General features: G+C 44.0%; 4 protein-coding genes, 1 long non-coding RNA gene and 1 other non-coding gene across 7 annotated transcripts; 3 read left to right on the top strand and 3 right to left on the bottom strand.

Moving 5' to 3' along the window:
- Nucleotides 1-558: 558 nt before the first annotated feature.
- LOC127765300 (uncharacterized) lies at nt 559-3178 on the bottom strand. 2 transcript variants are annotated; one of them, XM_052290166.1, is made up of 3 exons: nt 3053-3159; nt 1912-2054; nt 559-1054 (listed from the first exon to the last, which is right to left on the bottom strand). In XM_052290166.1, the coding sequence occupies exon 3, from the start codon at nt 1038-1040 to the stop codon at nt 696-698; it is 345 nt and encodes a 114-aa protein (XP_052146126.1). In that variant the 5' UTR covers nt 1041-1054; nt 1912-2054; nt 3053-3159; the 3' UTR covers nt 559-695. The 2 variants fall into 2 exon arrangements, with proteins under 2 accessions (XP_052146126.1, XP_052146125.1); XM_052290165.1 differs by lacking the exon at nt 1912-2054 and having other exon boundaries at nt 3053-3178.
- LOC127769110 (small nucleolar RNA snoR104) lies at nt 2304-2421 on the bottom strand. Its single transcript, XR_008016679.1, has one exon. It is a non-coding gene; the product is annotated as a small nucleolar RNA snoR104 (small nucleolar RNA).
- Nucleotides 3179-3236: 58 nt separating the features above from the next.
- LOC127765298 (uncharacterized) lies at nt 3237-6164 on the top strand. Its single transcript, XM_052290164.1, has 2 exons — nt 3237-3637; nt 5941-6164. Exons 1-2 carry the CDS (start codon nt 3237-3239, stop codon nt 5948-5950), a joined length of 411 nt encoding a protein of 136 aa, XP_052146124.1. The 3' UTR covers nt 5951-6164.
- A 2691-nt stretch (nt 6165-8855) lies between these two features.
- LOC127768762 (uncharacterized) lies at nt 8856-10374 on the top strand. Its single transcript, XM_052294397.1, has one exon. It carries the CDS (start codon nt 9006-9008, stop codon nt 10239-10241), a length of 1236 nt encoding a protein of 411 aa, XP_052150357.1. The 5' UTR covers nt 8856-9005; the 3' UTR covers nt 10242-10374.
- An 18-nt stretch (nt 10375-10392) lies between these two features.
- On the bottom strand, nt 10393-14024 carry LOC127768761 (nucleobase-ascorbate transporter LPE1-like). Its single transcript, XM_052294396.1, has 14 exons — nt 13813-14024; nt 13620-13717; nt 13359-13535; nt 13171-13271; nt 12986-13061; nt 12826-12885; nt 12544-12728; nt 12333-12429; nt 11822-11908; nt 11674-11732; nt 11498-11589; nt 11314-11391; nt 11010-11170; nt 10393-10894 (listed from the first exon to the last, which is right to left on the bottom strand). Exons 1-14 carry the CDS (start codon nt 13904-13906, stop codon nt 10676-10678), a joined length of 1584 nt encoding a protein of 527 aa, XP_052150356.1. The 5' UTR covers nt 13907-14024; the 3' UTR covers nt 10393-10675.
- On the top strand, nt 11056-12061 carry LOC127768763 (uncharacterized). The gene is made up of 2 exons (XR_008016613.1): nt 11056-11192; nt 11292-12061. It is a non-coding gene; the product is annotated as an uncharacterized LOC127768763 (long non-coding RNA).
- Nucleotides 14025-21383: the final 7359 nt, after the last annotated feature.

Genomic DNA, 21383 nt, shown 5'->3' with positions numbered 1-21383 from the left:
GGTTTTTTAGTTCAAGGACGATTTTGTAACTCAACGACAAGATGAAGGAGGTCAGGTGTACTTTTTCCACAACGTGAAATCGATTCCAGCCCAATTAAAACAAAACAACAAAAAAAGTTACAAAATTATATACTTTGAGCAAACTATTAAAAATAGAGATTTAAGAAAATGTATCATAAAAGTATAGATTTACAACAAATTTATTAGAAGAATACATATTTAGGTGGATTGTTACAAAACTATAGATTTAGCTTCAAGTCTTATCCCAAAACCAGAGTGTCAATAAATCTAGCAGAATATTAACTACAGCAAAATAGTGGTGCCAGGAGTCTAAACTCAACATCATAATTTTATGATAACTAAATTAGTAAATCTGTAGGTTTGTGATACTTCACATTAAAATATACAGTTTCGTAATACATCATTATATATAGTTTTGTAGTATTTTGATAAAAAAAAATATTTGTAGTTTTGCAAGCTTTGGTCACAAAATAACAGTATCGGATTCCACCTTAAACAGATCCCGGCCAAAAAAAACCCAACCAAACAGCTCCTTAGTTCAGATTCACCAAGTCTTCAGTGGACGACATTATGCAAGCTAAAATGAAATTTCAGAGGACGGCAGTACGTACCCAACAAAACATATTTACATGTCAGAAACTGCAAGCAGAGATGCTACAAATGGTCGGCTTCCATCACAGCAACTTCACACCGGCGGCTCTAAGAGAATCCATGACGGCCCTGACCTTGCCATGGTACGTCTGGTCCCTTGGCATGGAGACCGACACCGCAGGAATGCCTCTGAACAGCAGGCGCTCGCCAAGCAGCTTCCCGATCTTCGCCGCCGCGGCGACATCACGTGTGGACTCCATGCTTGGCCTAAGAAGCTTCTCCTGTGAACTCGCCGAGCATGCAACCGTGGCAGATGGGGTGTGGATGACCTGGGCGCTCACAAAGTTGTTTGTGAAATGCATCTTGAGAACATAGGGCTTCAGGAACTTGGTGATTGCAGGAGCCCTAGCTGGAGGAGGGATAACCATATCGGCCAATTAAGCTGCTTTGCAAGCCAAGAAAAATAAAAAGAGGATTAGCCAAAAGCACATCCAGATGGCGAGGATGAATAAAGAGAACCAATAATTGATGTTTCAGACTATAATAAAGTCAGGACTACATAAAGTCGTAAACATAGCACATAGCATACAATGTGCATCGACATCAGACGGTGAGATGGCAGAGCTTCACAGACTGTTAAGAAGGGGGTGTTAACATGGGTTATGCATCAATAGTTGTCAAAGACAGCTAATGAAAACCTATGAATATACCATACACTAACATAGTGTAATTTGTATGGAACTGGAGGGGGCCAAAACCCACTCTGGCCTCCATGAAGCTTCACCACTGCAGACGGATATTATGTCACATGAAACTAGGGAAAGCATGGGATAGTGAACTAGTTCACAATTTTTGCATGAAACTTCAGTTGTCCACAAGTTCTCATCATTAGCCTTTTAGTAAAGAACTGATTCAGTACGCAGTAGCTACAACAATTACTGCCAAAATTCAGGAACTTCCATTATGTAGTGCTAAAGTTGCTGAGTTTTTACCTTCCATATGTATATATAGTATTACATAGTACAGAAAGTGAAAATGTGACATAGAATGGGCATCTAAATCACGGTTTACAGTGTTGAAGGATCCATGGAAAATTAGTTACCTTAATGTTCCTACCACTGTTAATTAGGGCTTACCGCAATTTGAGTTGAACCTTAGGAACTATAGGTCAGGTGTGCTTATCAGATATGGTATTAAGGGGGTTTATTGGACTGATTAAACCTGTAAAACATCCTAACACCATGACAGCATGAAATGGAAATTTTATTTTAGAGAGATAGTATCAGGTAGACATCTTGCCTGTGGATGAAACCTTTCTTCTTCCAGGCCAAAATGCTGGAAATTGTTTAAATTTTGAAACAAGAAGCATTTCACTTATAAAAGGATTGATGGAAGAAAATACTACACGTTCAAACTGCCACAGGGGGGATTTGAATTTCTGACTGTACAAAAAAAAGCAAACGAAGACTTAGAGATATATCGCACTGCCATTGCTTTTGCAACATCCAAGAGTTAAAGAGATTCCAGGGTGAAAAGGCTAAAACCCCGAGAATATCACAGGGAAAAAAAGGTGAGAACTGTTCTCCACAAGAAAAAAATAAGCAAGGAGAAATCACCTTTCTCCATAAGAATACATCACTGAAATTCTAAAAGCAGCAGCAAATCAACAAAATGTAGCTGATAACACTGACGCAGCTGTCTTGACATTTGAGACTTGCAGGACTTGCTAACAATACCACAAGCAGGAAATGACAACTTTACTCTAGGAAGATTGTATCAGGTAGGCATCTTCTATTTTGAATCCTACCTTTCTTTTCTTCCATAGCATAAATAGCGTGCATGTGCAACGGGCTGCAAATTGCTTCTTCAAAGAATGAGCTAGCATTTTGTGCACATTAAATTAAAAATAATAATAATCCTGAATTTACATGTCAAAGTCAATCTCAGTATTTCCTAATGAATGGCTCTTTCCCCTGCTATTTGGTTCAAACAAAGAAAATTTGGGACATGCAATAACTTTCAGATGCACATACAAGAAACAACACACGTTAGCATTTCACTGCTATTAAGTTCAATCAACTAAGTTACTTTGAGGGGATATATATCCATATCAACTTTATGACACACTGTGGTGTCAAAAGGCCCCTAAATTGAAGCTAAGACATACCGTGGTTCCTTGTGTGTGAAATGTTCAAGAATGAAAAAAAAAATCCAGACTGAACTGGAAGCCAAAACTCCTAACAGGTTCAAAAAAAAATTACAAAGAAGCTAGAAATGTTCCCCTAAAAAAACCTAACGATAACCAGTAGCACCCAGAATCCACGAAAGGGATCGATACTAGCACCCACTACAAATCACCCAAATGTCATGGATTGGATCCGCTTTATCCACAGTACGAGCGAGGAGAGAAAAAAAATAACAGAGATAGAGAAATACATACCGTCGATGGGTAGTCGTGGCGGCGGCGGCGAGGGTTCTGCACTTCTGCTTGCCGTCGGGATTGGGATTTGGGAGAGAGGCAACTAAAATGCGAAATCACAAGATTTCAGGGACCTTACCGCAAAAAAAGGGAGACGAGAAACGGACGGTCCTTGGATATACCCAGCGGTCTGTCCCGAATCTCGATGCACCGAAAGGAGAAAATTGAAGGGCGTAGCAGCAGCAACGCGACCCACACACTCGGCGGCGGCGGCGGAGGCGGCGGGAGGGAACCAGCGATGCAGGCACTGGCACGGGCGGCGCGGGGGATCCTGCCGGCGACGGCGGCGGCGCCTGCGGCGCGAGTGCAGCAGGCGCGGGGGATCGTGGTACATGTGAAGGACGGCAACCTGGAGCGCGCGCTGGGGGTAATGGCGCGCAAGATGCGGTCGAGCGGCATCGAGAGGCTGATCCGGGCCCGGAGCCAGATCCACCACCACGTCAAGGACTCGGAGAAGCGGGTGCTCGCCCGCAAGGCCCTCATGCAGCGCGTCCGCTCCCAGGAGCTCGGCAAGAAGCTCCGCGACATCCTCATCAAGAAGATCAGGTCAGCGCCGCCTCCCCCTCCCTGTCACTACTTCCATCCTGCTACTACGCCATTCCTGTGCCCTCGTGGGTGCGAGTTGCTGTGTTATAGAATTATCGTTATCATTGGCCGGAGTTAGTGCTTTTGTTCATGCTCGCCAAGTGTTCGACGAAATGGCTGGCCGGTTTTATGCAAGCCTGAGTTATATCAGGCGACTGTTGTAAAGCAGGAAACGGATTAGGTTGCACTTGGGATGCGTTTGGTCAAATGAGTGATCGCTGGATTGTCAGTACCTGAGCTGCGGTAGATGGAAATGAGTGATCTGCTGCGCCACGATTTGTTGTCCCTGACCAATATTGTCACCATCCCATCGATGAGGTAGATACAAGTTTATGGCAATGTCAAAATAGACTTTTCAAAACCAATTCTCACCATAAACTATGTTCACTGAAAAATCTCCTGGAGGAATTGATGCAGGCCTACTTTTGTGGTCTTGCTGGTGGTGCATGTGAGTATGATGGTATAGTTGCTGCTTAATCCTACAATACTTTTGCCTGATGCAAGAAGGTTGTTTTGTAATCAAGCAGCTTAGTTGTATAATATGAGCTACTATTCCACGGCCGCCTTTGGGCAGCAATCAGTTAGGACATACTCCCTCCGTCCCAAAAAAATCCATTCCTAGCATTTCAAGGCGGAGTTAGTGGAGATGGAGAATGACTAAAATGCCCTTAATTATTGAAAAAAATAGTAAGAGTAATAGGTAGGTAAAGGGTATTGAAGGAATAAAACTTCTCGTTTTGCATGCTGAGGGTAGATAAGATGGTAGAAGTTGGTTTTTTGTGGGACAAAATTCAAACTCTAGAAGTTGAGTTTTTTTTTGGGACAGAGGGAGTAGGCATATAGCCAATGAAACTTATCTGTATCAGTTAGTGAATGAACCAGACCACCTTTAGTATTACAACAAACCAATATGGTACAATATACAGAGATGTGGAGCCTACTGATCTTTGTAGTTGTTTTATCTTATTGTTACAATTCTTTAGGTTGTACCAGATCAGTATTCTAAAAAAATCTACTAAGCCATCTACAAGGAATCGGTGTCCCTACTTGTTACAATTCCTTGTTTACACCTCAGAGTTAGCCAGTTAGGTTAATCACTATTACTAGGCAGATTAATGAACAAATACCGGTCGTTGATTTTCAGAGCAATACTCTGGATATGTAAACCATTCCTACATGAGACAACATGAATTTGAGCAATATTCACTTACTTTTCAGAGCAATTATTTTAAATTTGTGACTATGGAATAGTAATTGCATTTTGATGGTGGCTGTGCAAAGTGGTATCATAATTATTTTCCACTATGCATATGCACAGTATGATGCCCCTAAATTCAACTTTTAACTTCCTCCCTTTCATATTATAAGTTGTTTTGACTTTTTTTCTCGTCAAACTTTTTTAAGTTTTACCAAATTTATAGAAAAACATAATAGCATTTTCAACACAAAACAAATATATTATCAAAATATATTCAATGTTAGATTTAATGGAACTAATATGGTGTTTTAGATGTTACTAAATATTTCTATAAACTTGGTCAAACTTAATAAAGTTTGACTAGGAAAAATGTCAAAGCGACTTATAATATGAAACGGATGGAGTAGCATTATAGCATATCTGGTTGAATTGACCAGTACAAAATACTGTTCTGCTAGAAGATTAGAAATCTGAAGAAAAAAAAAGGTCAATGCCCTAATTTTAATAGATGTTCACCATATATTTCGTATGTAACCAAACTACTATAAATGCTCAAATTGAATTGATCTGTACGGGACTTTTTCTACCAATAGTTGGTAAATCTGAGAAATGTTTAGGAATACAATGTGGAATTGTGGAAATATAGAGCATCCCAGAGGTCTATCGTTTGCTTTGTTTCATTTGGTATTAACGAAGAATGAAAGACAATTTACATGTAGACCTTCAGTGCTCAGTTTAATAAAATTGCATGCTTTCATAATCGTTTAAAAATTGCATATTTCTACAACTGTCATTTGAAATACAAGCATAATTGTGGTTGGTTACTGATTGATTATGCATTATCATAAAAGTTGGCATGCACATTATCTATCCAACTCAGTGCTCATAATATGCCAATACATAGTGATATTTGGTATGCTGATGTTGTTTTTGTTTATGTTTTTCTGTTTTGGCAAAGCATTACGCTGCATGAAAGTTTTCACGTATAAATGTCCAATTGTTGCTGTATAGTTCGTGTTGTATGAATCACTCTCTCTTTCATTGATAAAGTATTTGCTTATTGCAGGGGCCAGTGAGTGCATATTTCATGAGGTGGCAGGAGGATTACCGGTACTCCATGGTCATTTTAATCCATACCCAGCGGTGAACTGTAGGAAATGAACGGATGTTTTCTTATTTGGATCCATTCATATATAAAAAAAGAACTCCCACTTTTGCTGTCTTGTATCAAAAAAGTGGTAAACTGAGGATTTTATCATGGCATAATATTTAGTATCTCTGATTGGACTATTTGAGAATGTGTTACTTGCGTACTAATGTTATATGGAGGTCAAAATGTCTCATAATACTATTAAATGTGTGTTTCTTTAGATGAAATATTAGGTTTATTCTACGCCAACTGCTATGATATACATTTCAGTGCGTATATTTGGCAACTGCGTAAAAAGGTGAGAGGAAAAAAGAACAGATGGACGTTATCACCTGCTATATCCGTTTCTGAATATTTGTCAATTTTGTCGGACGTTGTTTTAGTTTGACAACTAGTAACTTCTAAATCGTTTATTATGTAATTGGAATGTTTGTATTTATCGTGTATAACCTTAAGTAATATGACACATTTGTAATACCTACAAATTTATCTATAAAACAGGAGTGGTTAAGAGTGAATGTATAGTAGTGTCCTGCGACAAGTTATGAAATAGAGGGAGTAGTTATTAAGTAGTGCCTCACTGCCTTGTCTAAGTTGGAGGCTTACACTTGCAAGTTTTTTCCCCTGTGGAAAAGAGTTTAGAAGAGTTAAGCGCCTCTAAAATGCAAGTTTTTTGTGTAGCTAGTAATCAACAACCGTTGTTGGACGCCGTACCGTCTAGAAAGGCGAGGGCTGCCTCACCCTATCATATGTTTGTTGTGTGATCAAGCTGAGGAATCCATTCAGCACATTCTTGTTAACCGCGTCTTCTTTCAATAGGTTTGGTTCCTAATCCTTCAAAGGTTGAGATTGGTTTTCATCTCACCAAACTAAGGTACAAATCATTTTTCTAGTTGGTGGGTCAAGGCGACTTTCTAAGGAAATATAGAAGCATAGAAATGATTGTATGTTTTATGGGGCTAGTGTTAATGTTATGTCTGTCATTCAAATGGTAGCAAATGGATATGGTCTTTCTTGTATGGTTGGGGCCTCTAAACTCGGTGAGTTTCTTAGAAAGTTGATTACTTTGGTTGGGTAAGGTCAGGTCGAGTGAGTTGTGTTTGTGTAGCAGTATGCTGTTATTGTTTGGGGGCTGGGGGGCAGGGGGCGTTTTAGCCACTCCCTTATCGTTTCTTTCTTAATGAAATGATACACATACTCATGCGTATTAAAAAAAAAACAAGCACACCAACATCTACCTATTTTTGTGGTGTCATTTTGTCATCTAGCAATTTGCACACTCCTCAGGCTTTCCAGCTGATCCCCATAAGTAAAAGGTTGACAGGTAGGTGTGAAAGTAATTCCCTTCAATTCTCTCCTCCCCTTGAGGATGGATTAACTGAATAAAGCCTTCATGTGTTGCTTGTACACTACACGTGTTTAGTGCTTCGGTTAATCCCCATAAGAAAAAGATTTTTGAGGGGTAAGTGTGAAAGTAATTCTCTTCAATTCTCTTATCCCCTTGAGGATGGATTATAACTAAATAAGGCCTTCATGTGTTCTTTGTACGTGACACGTGTTTGATGTTTCAGAAAAGTCTTCATGCGTTCTTTGTACGTGATGTATGTTTGGTGTTTCCGGAAAAGTCTCGTGTTTAAGAAAAAGTAATAGGAACATGTTAGAGGCATTCTTTGTACGCGACGTATGTTTGGTGTTTCCGGAAAAGTCTCATGTTTAAGAAAAAGTAATATGAACATGTTAGAGGCATTGTGTACTTAATAGATAGATATGAGACTTTTTGACCGACCTATGAACTATAAACCACAATCACAATGTTTCTTTTCAAAACAATCACAATGTTACTATACTTATAGTGCTAACAATATTTTCTACTAAGATAAATATGAATATTTGTACCAATAGAGTTGGCACCAAAATTTAATATCATGTAATTTCATATACGGAATGATGTCTTTTACTATGTAATATATTTTTAATGCTATATTAAGAGAAAGCTGAAATAAGTTAATATTATGTTCTCTCTGAAAGCTTACAAATCATTAAGTTAATATGAGAAAACTGTGTAGATTAATTTTTATACTAGTTGTGAGCAAAATAAAATTGTATTAGAAATATAGTTGTAATACAAATATAATTCTACCAACTTGTTCGGTAGCACGTTTCAGCACTGTAAAGCAACTTATAATTAGTTATTTCACTGCAACTAGTTGTGGGCTCTGATATTTGAAGCAACATTTTTTTTTATAACTAGAAAAAAATATCCGTGCATTGCAATAGGTAAAGATTATTTTAGTTTTATTATTATTGTTATATGGTTTAGCTAAGGTGAAAATTATTGTGAGAATTCGCTTGGATTTTTTTTTGAAAACCACGAGTTGTAGTAAGGAGTTCGACTCTTATCGTAAGTTAGCATGTGAGTTTTTTTAAAATGATTTCTTATACGATTCCTTCTGTGTTTTTAAAAACGTCTCAAGTTGGCATACAAGTTTTTTCTTATAAGACGCCTTTTGTATTTTCTAAAGCGAACGAGCATAAAAAACGACTCAAACACGAATGATCTATCAAAATACAGACAAAAATATATTTAATTTTTATAATAGCATAGAAAATATACTGTCTAGCGATTTACTAGGTCGTAGGCGTGTAAAAAAGAGAGAGAGGGGGAGAAGCGAGAAGTCTGGAAACTTTACAGCCGAACAAAGCTTTTAACTCGCTATGCAAGCTCTGTTCAATATTGACGTGTTTATATGCTAGAAACGTACTAATAAAAACCCAAGACCTATAGAAGGACGCGGCACGACTAGCTTGGTCCCCCCTGCAGAAGACCCGGCGGCCGGCCTCAGAAGATCCACTGGGCCCGCAATCCTCTCCTCTTTTTTTCGCTTTAGAAGAAAAAAAAGATCGGCTCTGGTCAGGTCAGGTCTCGTCTTGTCGTTGGATGCTTCCGGCGATCGCCGGAGAGAGTAGAGGGGAGGGGCAAGATGGACGCCGCGGCGTCGGCGACGAGCTCGAGGCCGAAGCGTGACTCGCCTCGCATCCCTCCCAACTACGTCAGCCTCAGGGACCTCCAGGAGCTCCGCCGGAAGGAGAGGGAGGAGGAGGAGGAGCAGGAGATGCAGCAGCGTCGACGGGAGGTGGAGGCGGCAGCGGCGGATAAGGCGGAGGAGGAGTGGAGGGGCTCGTCGGAGAAGTCGCGGGGCGGCAGTGATAGGAGCCGCGGGGGGGAGCGGTGGGCGCCCGTGCCGCACCGGGCGTCGCCGCCGCCGCCGCAGGCGCGCACGGAGGTTGCGGCGACGGCGAGGAAGGTGGATGGGGCGATAGGGGCCATGGCTGTGGTGCACCGGGATGCGCCGCCTCCGCCGGCGCGCGTGGAGGCTGCGGCGAAGAAGATGGATATGGAGATAGGAGTCGTGGCTGTAGCGCACCGGGTGGCGCCGTCGCCGTCGCGGTCGTCGCATGGTGCGGTGAAGAAGATGGATGTAGCAGTAGGAGTTCTGGCTGCGCCTCAATCGGAGGCGCCGCTACCGCTGCCGCCGCCGCGCAGGGAGGATGCGGCCAAGAAGAAGGGCAGGGCGATAAGAGGCGACGCCGTTAGGAAGGGGGCCGACGAGGCCGCGGCCACGCCGGCCAGTGCGTTCCAAGGGCGACCCAAACCCAAGGAGAAGGGGAAGGTCGCCGCCGGCACGAAACAGCCAACCGCGCCGGCCGAGACGGCCACCGCATCGTCGCCCGGCGTCACGCCGGAAGAGAAGAGGAAGAACAAGGGGAAGAAGGCCTCGGGAGATCAGGGCACAGCACCGGTGACCAGCGACGCGCCACGCGCGCCGGCCGAGGCGGCCGGTGCGTCATCCCGAGGCCGCGACAACCCGGCGAGCCGGCGCAACCGGAAGAAGGACGCAGTCAGCAATTCGCCGGACGGGAAGGCCCCCCAGCCGGCGCCGATCAGCAATTCGCCGGCAGCCGAGTTGGGCGGCAACCGGCGGAGCGGCGGCGCGCTCGGGACGAACGGGGAGACGAAACCGGAGCCTGTCGCGGAGAAGCCGCCGGTGGTGGAGGCCAAGTCCACCGCGCCGGCGGCGAGCGTCGTAGTGGGCCCGACCAGGCCGCCGTCCATCGGCGGCCCAAGGCGTCAGAACGCCGGCGTGTGGGTGCCCAAGGTGGTGGCGATTCCCGGCCCATCACGGCATTCCGTAGTATCGGTTAGGAAGAACAATTAGGGCGGAACGCCGGATTCTTCCTAATTATCGCGGGAATTTAGCAGATTTCGGTTAGAATCATGTATAATTATTGTGTAAATCGTGTGTTTCCTAATGGGCTCTAATTGCAATCGAAATGAACTGGAATTTGGGACGAATTCCAACCGATTATGATTTCTAGTTGAGGAACTCATTTGATCATTGGCAGGTTTACTATTCTTCTGCTGTTCAAATTGGATCAGAGATCAAAAACCAAATCAAAATCAATGGCAGGATCATCCAGGCCCCTGAATCCCCCCCAAGTTGACAGAGGTAATACCATCCAAAATTCTAAGTTTCATTTCATTAGATCCACAACATCTCATATCCAAAATGCTTTGCATGCAACAGCCACAGCACTGAAGCTAAAGGCTCCAGATGATTGCATCATCTTCTACCTCTCGCCATCCTTTGGCCTAGAACGAAGGGAAGTACTTGCTGAGGCCATACGGCAGAGAGTAGAACTCCTCGCTCCTCGGGTCATGCCTGTAAGATTTGAACTTCTCCCACCAATGGAAGCCCCTGTCCTTCCACACCGGGCCGTCCCAGTAGGTGTGCGTGCAGTCCAGGAGGTAGGCGAGGATGGCGGCCACCGTCGCAGGCGAGGAGAAGATCACGTTGACGATGACATTGAACTGCAAAAAGAAAGATGTTGTATCATCAGAATTCAGAAACATTCAGAAAAGTAAAACGGCCATGATCTTGATGCAATCAGAGAACAGAGATTCAGAGCTGGGTTGGTTCACGTACAGCGGGTGAGTGGGTGTGAACTGGCCCGAAGACGTAGAACACCTCGTACTCCCTGAAGTACTGTGGGATGGACAGGCCCAAGAACAGGGAGATGCTGAGGATGAACTTGGTTCTCAGTGTGTTGAGGTTGCAGTACTGGAGGAAGCAGAGCCCTGCAGCAGCTGTCTCATGCAGAAACCAAGTGTAAGTCTTCCGGAATATTAATTTTCCATAATGAATTCATTTCAGCCTCTACATCATAGATCATGCATTCGGCCATGAATGATCTCTTGAATTTATTAGTGATGGTATCATGAAGGCTCACCTGAATAAGCGAAGAGAACGCAGTACAGTGCAGAGAAGATTGGCAATGGGATTGATGCAATGATTGCCCCAAATTTCCCTGTTGATTTTCCGGCATCTCATTGTATCAGAATCAGATAATGTGGAGTTGCTAACAATGCAATGGTGAACACTGCTGATAGATTCTGAATGATGGGAAATCATACCGAACAGCGAGAAGAAGATCATGAACAAGGCTGAGATCTTTATAACCCTTCTGCTTCCGACTCGCGTCAAGGCCAACAGACCTGCATTCTCACTTCTCAAGCAATACAAGGACAAGTTATTTCCATCCTTCTAAGTGGAAATCTAGGTAAGGTTCTAAGAGAGCTGAGTGCTTTACACTGAAGCTACTGATCCTGTCAATGTACCACACATCCCGTCCAGAATGGTAGATATGCCCTGAAATTGCCCAGGTTGCAGTGCAGTGAGCGTTCGTTCTGCAGAAAAACTCAGTGAGAATTACTGAAAGTTTCTGTTATTTTCAGTACCTGCCAGCCAACTCCACGAGCGAAAACTGAAGGCGGGCAGAACGTTGCCCCTGCATATCTCGTCACCGCCATCAACGTGCCCGTAGACTGAAATCGACCAGAATTCCTCGTCAGACTTACAAGTACAAACTTCTCACCAAATCCCCAGTGTTTTGAAGACATGTTTGTGACAAACCAATGATTAGGAACTCAACTAATGTAGACATCTATCTGGTAATGAAAATTACTGATTACTCATTATCTTAATGTATGATGCCGTTAACTTTTTTATCAACATTTAACCATTCGTCTTATTCAAAATTTTTATGTAAATATAAAAATATTTATGTCATGCTTAAAGAACATTTGATGATAAATCAAGTAACAATAAAATAAATAATAATTACATTAATTTTTAAATAAGACAAATAGTCAAACGTTGGTTAAAAAGTTAACAACGCCATCTATTAAAATACGGTCGGAGTACAAAACATGAAATTGAGTGATGATGAACAGGATGATGCATGCCTACCTCGATCAGTGAGACGAAAGAGGCAGCGATCATGACGAAGCAATCGTCGGCGAAGAAGATGGGGTACCCCCACTGGAACGGGTAAGGGAACCTGACCCTGCCTCGTCGAAGAAGAAGAACGAACACGATCGATGCAATGTTGTCAGTGTGGTAAAAAATCGAGCAGAGAAACTCTGAATCCGTACGTCGGCGGAATTTATTTATTTTTTACCAGGGTGCGCCATGGATGAGCCCCGATCGGTCGGCGCGGCAGCTGAACTGCGTCACGAGGGACCTCTCGTTGTAGGCGCCGGCCGCCGTGAGGATCTCGGCGTAGATCCACACGACGAGCACCGTCACCAGCACGGCGCACCGCCCGAACAGGAAGCTCCCCCTCGCGAAGAAATGCGCCGCGTACTGCAAACAAACAACAAAGCAGACCAAATTCACAACATTTCTTTCACTACTTGCTATAAAGCTGATGTGAGAATTTTTCCGTGGTGTTTTTGGTCACCTCGGTGAAGAGCAGGAGCAGGATGAGCGCCGGGAGGCCGACCTCGATGCACTTGGCGACCTGCGACGTTCGTGTTTCAGTGTTCCAACATTCTAAACCAGCCATGGGAGATGCTAATCAAGAAGACGATGAGGTTAATTTGGTGGCCAAGAACACTCACTCCGGGGAAGGCGAAGTAGAAGAGGCCGAGCGCGGACAGCGTCACGAACGGAACCGCCGCGAGTGGGCTCAGGAACCTGCCCATGATCGGATCGTCTCGGCGTCATCAGCGAAATGCTTCGCCGGAGCAGGAAAAAAAATCCATCAAGAACAGATCAGGCGAGAAACGAGCAGAGCAAACATCACCTTATGAAGATCCTCCAGATTCCGAAGAACCCGATGATGGCCTGGACGACGCCGGCGATGATCAGCGCGCCCTGCAGCGACCTCATCGTGTACACGAACCTCTGTGGATGTGTGACATTGGATTGAGCAGAGAAGAAGAGTAGTGGTCAGGCAAGAAAAAAATGGAGGAAAGAGCTTGTGATACATACCTCGAAGGGGTCGACGACGATGGCGAAGCGAGGGCTTAGGATGATGGCGACGGCCGGGTAGATGTAGGCGTAGGAGGCGCCCATGACGGCGGGGAGCCGCGTCCCGAGGTGCACCTGCAGCAGCGTGTTGATCCCGGCGAGGAACAGGATGGTCTGCACCACGATCGCCTTCTCCACCTGCACACCGCGCCCAATCAAATCTCACGTCACCACTAAAAATGGGGGAGAGAAAGAGGAAGGTAAGGAGGAGGAGTGGCTCACATGGCCGCCGCCCATGAGGGGCACGAGGATGGTGGCGACGATGACGGTGGTGCCGAGCATGACGAGGTAGTGCTGGAACGCCAACAGCACCGCCGTCACTGCACACACAGGAAGAGAGAGACTCCGATCAGTACTCCATCGATGGCTACCGAAGCTAAGCTCGGTAACAAGGAGAGGAGAGCAGAGCACGGACGCCATGGCGGCGGGCTGGTGATGCAGTAGTCGACGCCGTCGTACTGCTCCTTGGGGACGAACGCCACCAGCTCCTCAGCCTTCACCGGGGCCATGGCCCCCACTCCGGCGACAGACGGCGGCGGTCGACGACGAGAGAGAGAGAGAGCGGATGAGGAAGAGAGGAAAGGGGAGGAGGAGGAGGAGGAGGAGGTGGGGGGTTTTGTAGCGAAGCGAAACGCAAGGCGCGCGGCCCTCGGTTTTATCATGCGAGCCCAAGCGAAGCGAAGCGAAGCTCTCCCCGCTCCCTTGCCGCGGCGCGAGCGTGACACAGGGTGGGTCGCGGCTCGCGTCGCGTGCGTTTCGTCTCGCTGGGTCACTGTAGCATCGGTTTTCCGCTGGAATTTGGTGCAAAATCAGGTGTGCTTTACGATCGAGGCAGGGCCTCCTCTTTTGGTTTTCGAAAAACAAAATGGTGACCATGAAAATTCGAAGAAATTTTTACACCGTATATGGAGATTTTTGTTTGGGGATAGAAAGAATAAATTGGTAGATAGGGGTAGAAGGGACGCGCCGTGGTCACGTTGAGCGGGTGTGTTATATAGGCATCCTAAAAGTTTATTGTCGTGATCGGTAAAGCTTCACAACACGCATGTGTTACCTATTGAGTATGTGTTGGTGTACACAAGGGATTGTAGCAATTCGGTTGGGGCCACTATTTGATTTTTTATCGAGACCCATGTGATTGCTCCTAAAATATTTGTGTAGCCTAATGTAAACCTCACCTCAACTTCACACCATGAACACCTCCCTTAATCCCTTGCATTAGACCTTCGGGGCATCTTGCTCCTATTTTCAACTTGTATGGTCAATGACATCATCTTTATTTTAGTTTGCGACTAAAAAGGCTCTTTTTAGTTAACAGTGGCAGATCAATGAATATTTTACTGCTTAGGCGATATACGTGGACGGTCATATACATTATTGGACAATAGAAATAGAAATGTAAGATACCTACTATATCACGCGCTGATAATCCCCGGCATTCAAATTAGTCACCTGGTCTTGGTTCAATCCACACTAGATAGCACGATAGGTAATAAAGTGTAACCCAGTATTATAATTCTATAACTTAATATATGTGATATGTCTGATAATTTTCTGCATGCTACATTAAATTACTTTCTATTTGGGTTACACACCTTTTACATCGCCCAAATAAAAATCACTAGAATTTACTCAACGTCCCACGTCCCTTTCCTCGTGTAAAATATCAACCAAAATTATTTTCTACATTTTGCTCTAATTTATTAGTACATACTACCTCCAATTTTTAATATATGAGACCATTGACTTTTTGACCAACATTTGACCATTCATCTTATTCAAAATTTTTGTGAAAATATAAAACTATTTAAATCTTGCTTAAAGAACATTTGATAATAAATCAAGTCACAATAAAATAAATAATACTTACTTTTTTATAAGACGACTAGTTAAACATATCATAAAAAAAATCAACGGCGTCATATATTAAATGATGGAGGGAGTAATAAGCTACTCCATACTCAATAGTCGAGGGTACAATAGAGGAAAAAAAAAGAAAATTAATTAATAGGTATATCGATTTTGCTACATGTTTGTCGTCCAGAATATATATACCACACTCATAAATGTATGGTGTGCATGTTTATTTATAAAGTAATGCTCCGATGCAATCTACTTGCAGTATTCTACTCCAAGTAGAATTAATCTTGACCGTTTATTTTAAAGGGCAGGTAAGTAATCTCCTAATATCGTTTAGGGGTAATTTTGGCATGGGATGTTTTCTTCTGTTCGCATCGTATCAGGTCCGAACTCTGTTGCACGCAGTCACCTCGCTATTCCTCCCCCGGCCTCACCGCCCTGTCCGCCCCCTCCGTCGCCATCCGTATTCCCTGCCGTCGCCGCCTTGTCCGCTTCCTCAGTCGCATCGTCCGTCTGGGAGCGGACGAGTGTGGTGGCGTCCGAGCGAGCGACGATCTTGAGCAGGAGTTCTGGCGGTACTAAAAATTCCGGCCTGGGCTTCGGCGGCAGCGTCACGCACGCATGCAATGTCATTTGCTTAGCGGCGTCGTCTCGGCTCATTCGTCTTCTTGCCGTTTCCGATCACTGTGTTGTTTCATGGATTACATGGATCGATTAAGATCTTACACGACCAACTCCGACGAGGATGACATGGTGATCGATCTATGGATCGGAAAACAATAATACCCCTTCGCGAATTATTTTTCCTAGACAAAAACACCCCTCCACATTTCTATTTCCACTAATTCTGGTAGGAGTAGAACTAGATCTTAACCCTACAATTAAATATGATCAAGGGCCTAGATTACTTTCTACTCCGAGTAGAAAGCACCGGAGTAGGACTCTTATTTATAGGGTGTGCATTGTGAGTGACTGTTTATACTGTGTTTTAAAAAATTCCTCGTCATTTTCAGTTATCGTGCTTTTAAATCTTAATACACTTTTCTCTTTCGCTGTTTGATAAGTCCATAAACATCAGGGGGGCAATGCAGTTTCGATCGACCGATAAAGCCAAGACATGGTTCGATCGGTAGGTTCTCCTGATTCGGCTTTTAGGTGGGAAAACCATGGCACAAACACTGCAGATGGGATATTCAGCTTCAACCAGACAGCTTCTCTTTTCCTTCCCCTTTTCCTTTACCCTTTTCTCATGTTAGATAGGGTTGGCTAGCTAGTTTTGAACTTGATCAGTTGCAGTCTTGCAGTCTCACTTCTTTCGCACGCCGTGAATCCGGTCGTCGTCGTCAGAGACATTGGACCTAGACGGCTAGACCTGCATCTGAACGCGATTGATATATCGCCATTGCCAAATGTCGGCGCCGTTGATAAGATTTCTCTTTGCAATCTCGATCGAATTATACCTTTCTATGATGAGCCGTTCGTTCGTCGACTGTTATGCTATAGTTACTGTTAGTGATACAGATTGGCTTTTGGAGATTAGGAAATGGTAGTTCTGGGGTTGCAGCGACCAGAGAATGCGTGTATATTGGAGTTGTGTGGAAAGGCGTGGCGAAGATAACAGGACAAAACCAAACTGACCGAGACAGATAGTGTGGCATGTCACTTTGCCACAACTTTTGGTAGAGTTAGTTCAGTTTGATGTTCAGGATTAGGTAGATGCATGCATGGTAATTAAGCTGGGATATATCATATATGATCTCGTCAGTCTAAGCTAGCATCTTCAATTAATTTTTCCATGAACATAGTAATTGGTTCCTATTTATCTCGCGACAGATTTATAATTTCGAATCTTGCAGAATTCTTCACCAATGGATATAACTCGTTTTAAATGAGATAAACAAAAAAAAAAGACAAACACGTCGAAAAACATAAATGTAGCAAAAAAAAAAGTTGTTCTACAATCTAATTCTAGTGCACTATAACTAAGTGGGAGTGCTATATATATAACTGAGTGTAAGTGCACTATAACAAAATGTAAGTGCTAGGTAATTGAGTGTAACAATAAGTTGGATATATATAAACAATATAAATCTTGATGCAAGATCTTAGAAAAAAATAAGATAACAGCCAAAAAATCTGTTGGAAGTGAAATTGCAAAACCATAATAAAAATCAGTGTAGCCAGATTCTCTACGTAAGAAGACTGTATTTGAATATAGTCATAGCAACTACATACAGAAGGTACCTAACAAAAGAATGGAGTGCGAGAATGAAGTGTAGTTAAACTACCATGTTCATTTTGGCCCAATGTTATACTTATATGTACTGGGTGGGTAGGTACATTAGCCATTAATTGATATATGCATGTTCTTTTTTCCCGTAACAAAATGTAATCAGAATATGCACGTTTGCCGCTCCTAAACGCTACGATTGTTAAAAAAACCTTCCATAAATATTATTTAAATCCATTTTTAACATTATAATAGTTTTAATTAATTCGTTTATACTCTTATAACTCATCTGGCTATTCAGCCATTCAACATTACATTCGTTCCGGAATATTAGGCTTTGGTGAATTTCGTTTTTGTTACAAATTGATAATTAAATATTGTTCCCAGGTAAGATAATAAATTTTGGGTTCACTGGATCCATATAATTGCAAATTTGTTGTATTAGCACTACTATTTACGATATCAGCTGGGTGACACTGAAACTTTGTAAAATTGGGTTCATGCCATCGCCGTTACATTTTTCATCTTTACAGAGATCAAAATACCCCTTACCCCTTTACGTGGGACCCACACGTCAGTTCCATCTTCTTCCTCTATCCTTACCTCTTCTCTCCTCCCTCTTTCTCTCCCTCCGATGGACCTCTTCGGAGAATTGTATGCAAAAATTTAGCATCGGGCTCCCTCTCCTTTAATTTATCTCCTACCTCTCTACTTGTCATTATTTCTCTCCAGTTAGGGAGCTGCGGGGCCTCGGCGGCGATGGCGATAGCGGTGGTAGTGACGGATTGCGCGGCGGATCAGAGCTAGCTAGGGTTTCAAATTTAAGGATTTTTATTTTTTTTCACATACGGACGACTTATTTTCGTGCGCTAGTGCGCTGCCTAATTAAAATATATCAATTTTGACAGACATTTGAGGAGAGGTGGACGGCCTAGCCGGCCGTTTGAGAAAATAATTTATGTAGTAGTGCAGCCCACCTAGGTTCAAGTCATATTCTTAACACGCATAACATAAGTTCTTGTGTTTACAGCTATTTATTCTTTCCGTGATAGACGTGACTTCATCAATCTCAAAATATGCTGGCCCGTTCTTTTAGAGGTGGTCATACATATATGGTATCGTAGATATGTGTGTATTTATAGAGGTGAGTGTATGTGTATTGTGAGCACCTGTGTTTGTAATGGTTTCTTATAAACAATGTAGAGGTTGCACAATGCATGGTTGACAGTGAGAAACTAAATATAAATAACAAAGTACTTTATGCAAGGGGGAGAAAAATGCAAAGCCGTACACGTATATATGGAAAAGGCAAAATTTACCACAGGACATTGTGACTTTACGGTTTTAGCTGTAAGACACCGCGCGAAGTGATTTTTGGGGGAACATAGTCTCAAAATATGGTTATTTGCCAAATGACACTGCACCAATTAAATTAATATTTTCGTGCTGACTAGACGAGAGGGGCCCCACTTTTTTACATGCCTTGACCAAATTGCTCCTTTCTTTCTCTTTCTCTTCCTATCTTCTTCCTTATCTCTTCCCCTCTCTCTCTCCCTCAATGGCACTGCTTGCGGCGACCATGCGGCTCGCGACGTAGTGGCGCCATCGCCGGACTCATCACTGTCGCCGCCGCCGAGATTCTCCGCTTCTGTACTCCCCGAATTGGCATGGCATGGCTAGAGTACGCCAAGGAGGAGGAGGTGAGGGGATACGAGGAGAGAGGCGGGGAGAGACGCCGGGAGGAGGTGCGGGCTGGCACCGTTTGTAGCGGAGGCGAGTGCACCGAGGAGGAGGAGGCGAGGGGAGATGAAGAGAGAGGCTAGGAGAGACACTGGGAGGAGGTGCGGGCTGGCGGCTAGCAGCGGCGAGACGAGGCGCGGGTGGAGTGGGAGCAGCGGGAAGAGGAGTGCGACATGGGCGGACGAGAGGCGGAGCGAGTGGTGGTGGAGGTGGAGGGTCTCTAGGGCGGCGGCGGGGACGGTGGCGCGAAGGTGCCGAACTCGAGGAGGTCGGTGAGGGCCACGGCGGCAGCCAGCGGCGGCGTCGCCATGGCTGGGCGGAATTGGATTGGAGGTTGGGGATTAATTGAGAGGAGTTGAGAAGAGGGAAGGAAGACCTAGCATGTGGGCACAAGGACACATTTTAGAACTTTCATATAATTTCTCTCTCCTATTCAACCAGGAAATATTAATTTAATGGGTGCGGTTTCTTCTAGCAAATAACCATATTTTAGGAGTAGGTTCCCCCTTAATGGGTGCGGTTTCTCCTAGCAAAAAAACCATATTTTAGGAGTAGGTTTCCCCAAAAGTCACTTCACGCGGTATCCTATAGCTAAAACGCAAAGTCACAATGTTATGTGGCAAAATTCGCCTATGGAAAATGCAACGAGCGTGCGAATCAGCTCTGTCCTCGCTTGCTATGGGCCCAAAGGAGCAGCCCATTTAATGGCACCAGACACCAGGCATGGGCTACAAAGTGCCGCAAGGAGCCCGGCTACAAAGTGCTTGGCAATTTCTGTTCCATAGCCCCTAACCTCTGTTTGGTGTCAGTCTCATGCGGCGGCGACGGCGTCATGGGCTCATGGTGAATTCGATCGATGACGACGATGAGCTGCTGAATAACGTATTGCTTGTGTGTTTTGCTCGATCGGGCTGCTGATCGATGGCTCTGCTCTGAGCCGTGTGTGCCAGCAAACGAACGAGTCGTGTGGCACCCGCTCACCGCGGCCGTAGTACAATACAGTATTATTTACCTCTCCCTCCGCCGCGAAGCACCGTGCACCGTGCAGCGCCAGACTCCGTACGTAGACGAGGCGGAGTGAGCCGCGCCCGCGACCCTCCCAGCCGCTGGTGCGCGTGGACATGGACGCACGGGCAAACCGGCGGCGGCGATGAGACGTCCGCGCGCGGCGGGACGGCGGCTTGGCTGGCGCGCGAGAGGCGACGGCGAATGCGCACCCGGCCACCGGGGCGTCCTAGAGGCTGAGCTCGGCGGCGCAAGAGAAGGGAGAGCAGAGGGGAACCAGGGGTCTTAATGTAATTTGTTTTTTTATGTTTTAACCGCAAGCGGACTGACACGTGGATCCAACATATTTGCTTATTTCTTTCAGCTAGATTTCCATTGACAGATGTCTTGTTTCTCCTCATTGTGTCATGTAAGCGCCATGGTGGTGTCACATGAACCCCAACCTCTAACAAGTCGCGTAGATATTATGTTAGCTAAAACTGCTCTTAATACTGCATATGAGCTTAATTTATCTAAATTTTATAGTTGAGGGATACTAGGTAGACATAGAATGGACTTTTTTTTTCCCTTTAGTTCAAGTAGGTAGACATGCACCAGGGATAAGCCCAATTCCTCAATTAGGCCTTGGCAAATGTTATAAATTTAGGCTCTTATCATTTTGTTCACACCGAATCAGACAGTGCTAAAATTTAAAATTTAAAACTTAACTTTGAGTTGATTTTAAAGTTTTTTCATCTAAGTTTATTTTTAATATTGATATTTAAATCGCTATGAATACATATATAAAAGTTTTATATGCAAATTATTTTTTTCTAATATGTCATACGGCGTATTAGCAATATTTAGCCAAAAGATGGGGCCTTAGCAACCTCTTCCTATGCACCACCAAGCCACCTAGAAAAAGGGATTGCTAACGCCACATTTTTAAAAGAACTTCAATCCTTTTAACATATCTCTATACTACTTAAAAAATAAAAGATGTTTCCACCGTCCGTATAAAATAGAAAAGGGCGACAAAAAAATTTTGTCGCAAAAAAAGAAAAAAAAAGAATGTCCGACTCCCCTAATAAAAGAAAACGCCAGACTCCGGGAAAAAAAGGACTTCTCGTACGTGGAAAAAAAATGTCCGACTCCCCTAATAAAAAAACGCC

The sequence above is a fragment of the Oryza glaberrima genome, chromosome 3, assembly GCF_000147395.1.
Source record: "Oryza glaberrima chromosome 3, OglaRS2, whole genome shotgun sequence".
In the NCBI taxonomy this organism is placed as follows: domain Eukaryota; kingdom Viridiplantae; phylum Streptophyta; class Magnoliopsida; order Poales; family Poaceae; genus Oryza; species Oryza glaberrima.
This window is presented reverse-complemented; position numbering and strand designations above follow the sequence as displayed.

What these genes read in the sequence shown, in the direction of transcription:
- LOC127768761 (XM_052294396.1), bottom strand. Translation starts at nt 13,906, where the DNA reads ATGGCCCCGGTGAAGGCTGAGGAGCTGGTGGCGTTCGTCCCCAAGGAG. An exon ending in TCGTCGTCGACCCCTTCGAG is followed by an intron (nt 13,272 to 13,358) that starts GTATGTATCACA and finishes ACACATCCACAG; the next exon opens with AGGTTCGTGTACACGATGAG. An exon ending in CTCGTGGAGTTGGCTGGCAG is followed by an intron (nt 11,733 to 11,821) that starts GTACTGAAAATA and finishes GGGCAATTTCAG; the next exon opens with GGCATATCTACCATTCTGGA.
- LOC127765298 (XM_052290164.1), top strand. Translation starts at nt 3,237, where the DNA reads ATGCACCGAAAGGAGAAAATTGAAGGGCGTAGCAGCAGCAACGCGACC.
- LOC127765300 (XM_052290165.1), bottom strand. Translation starts at nt 1,040, where the DNA reads ATGGTTATCCCTCCTCCAGCTAGGGCTCCTGCAATCACCAAGTTCCTG.
- LOC127768762 (XM_052294397.1), top strand. Translation starts at nt 9,006, where the DNA reads ATGGACGCCGCGGCGTCGGCGACGAGCTCGAGGCCGAAGCGTGACTCG.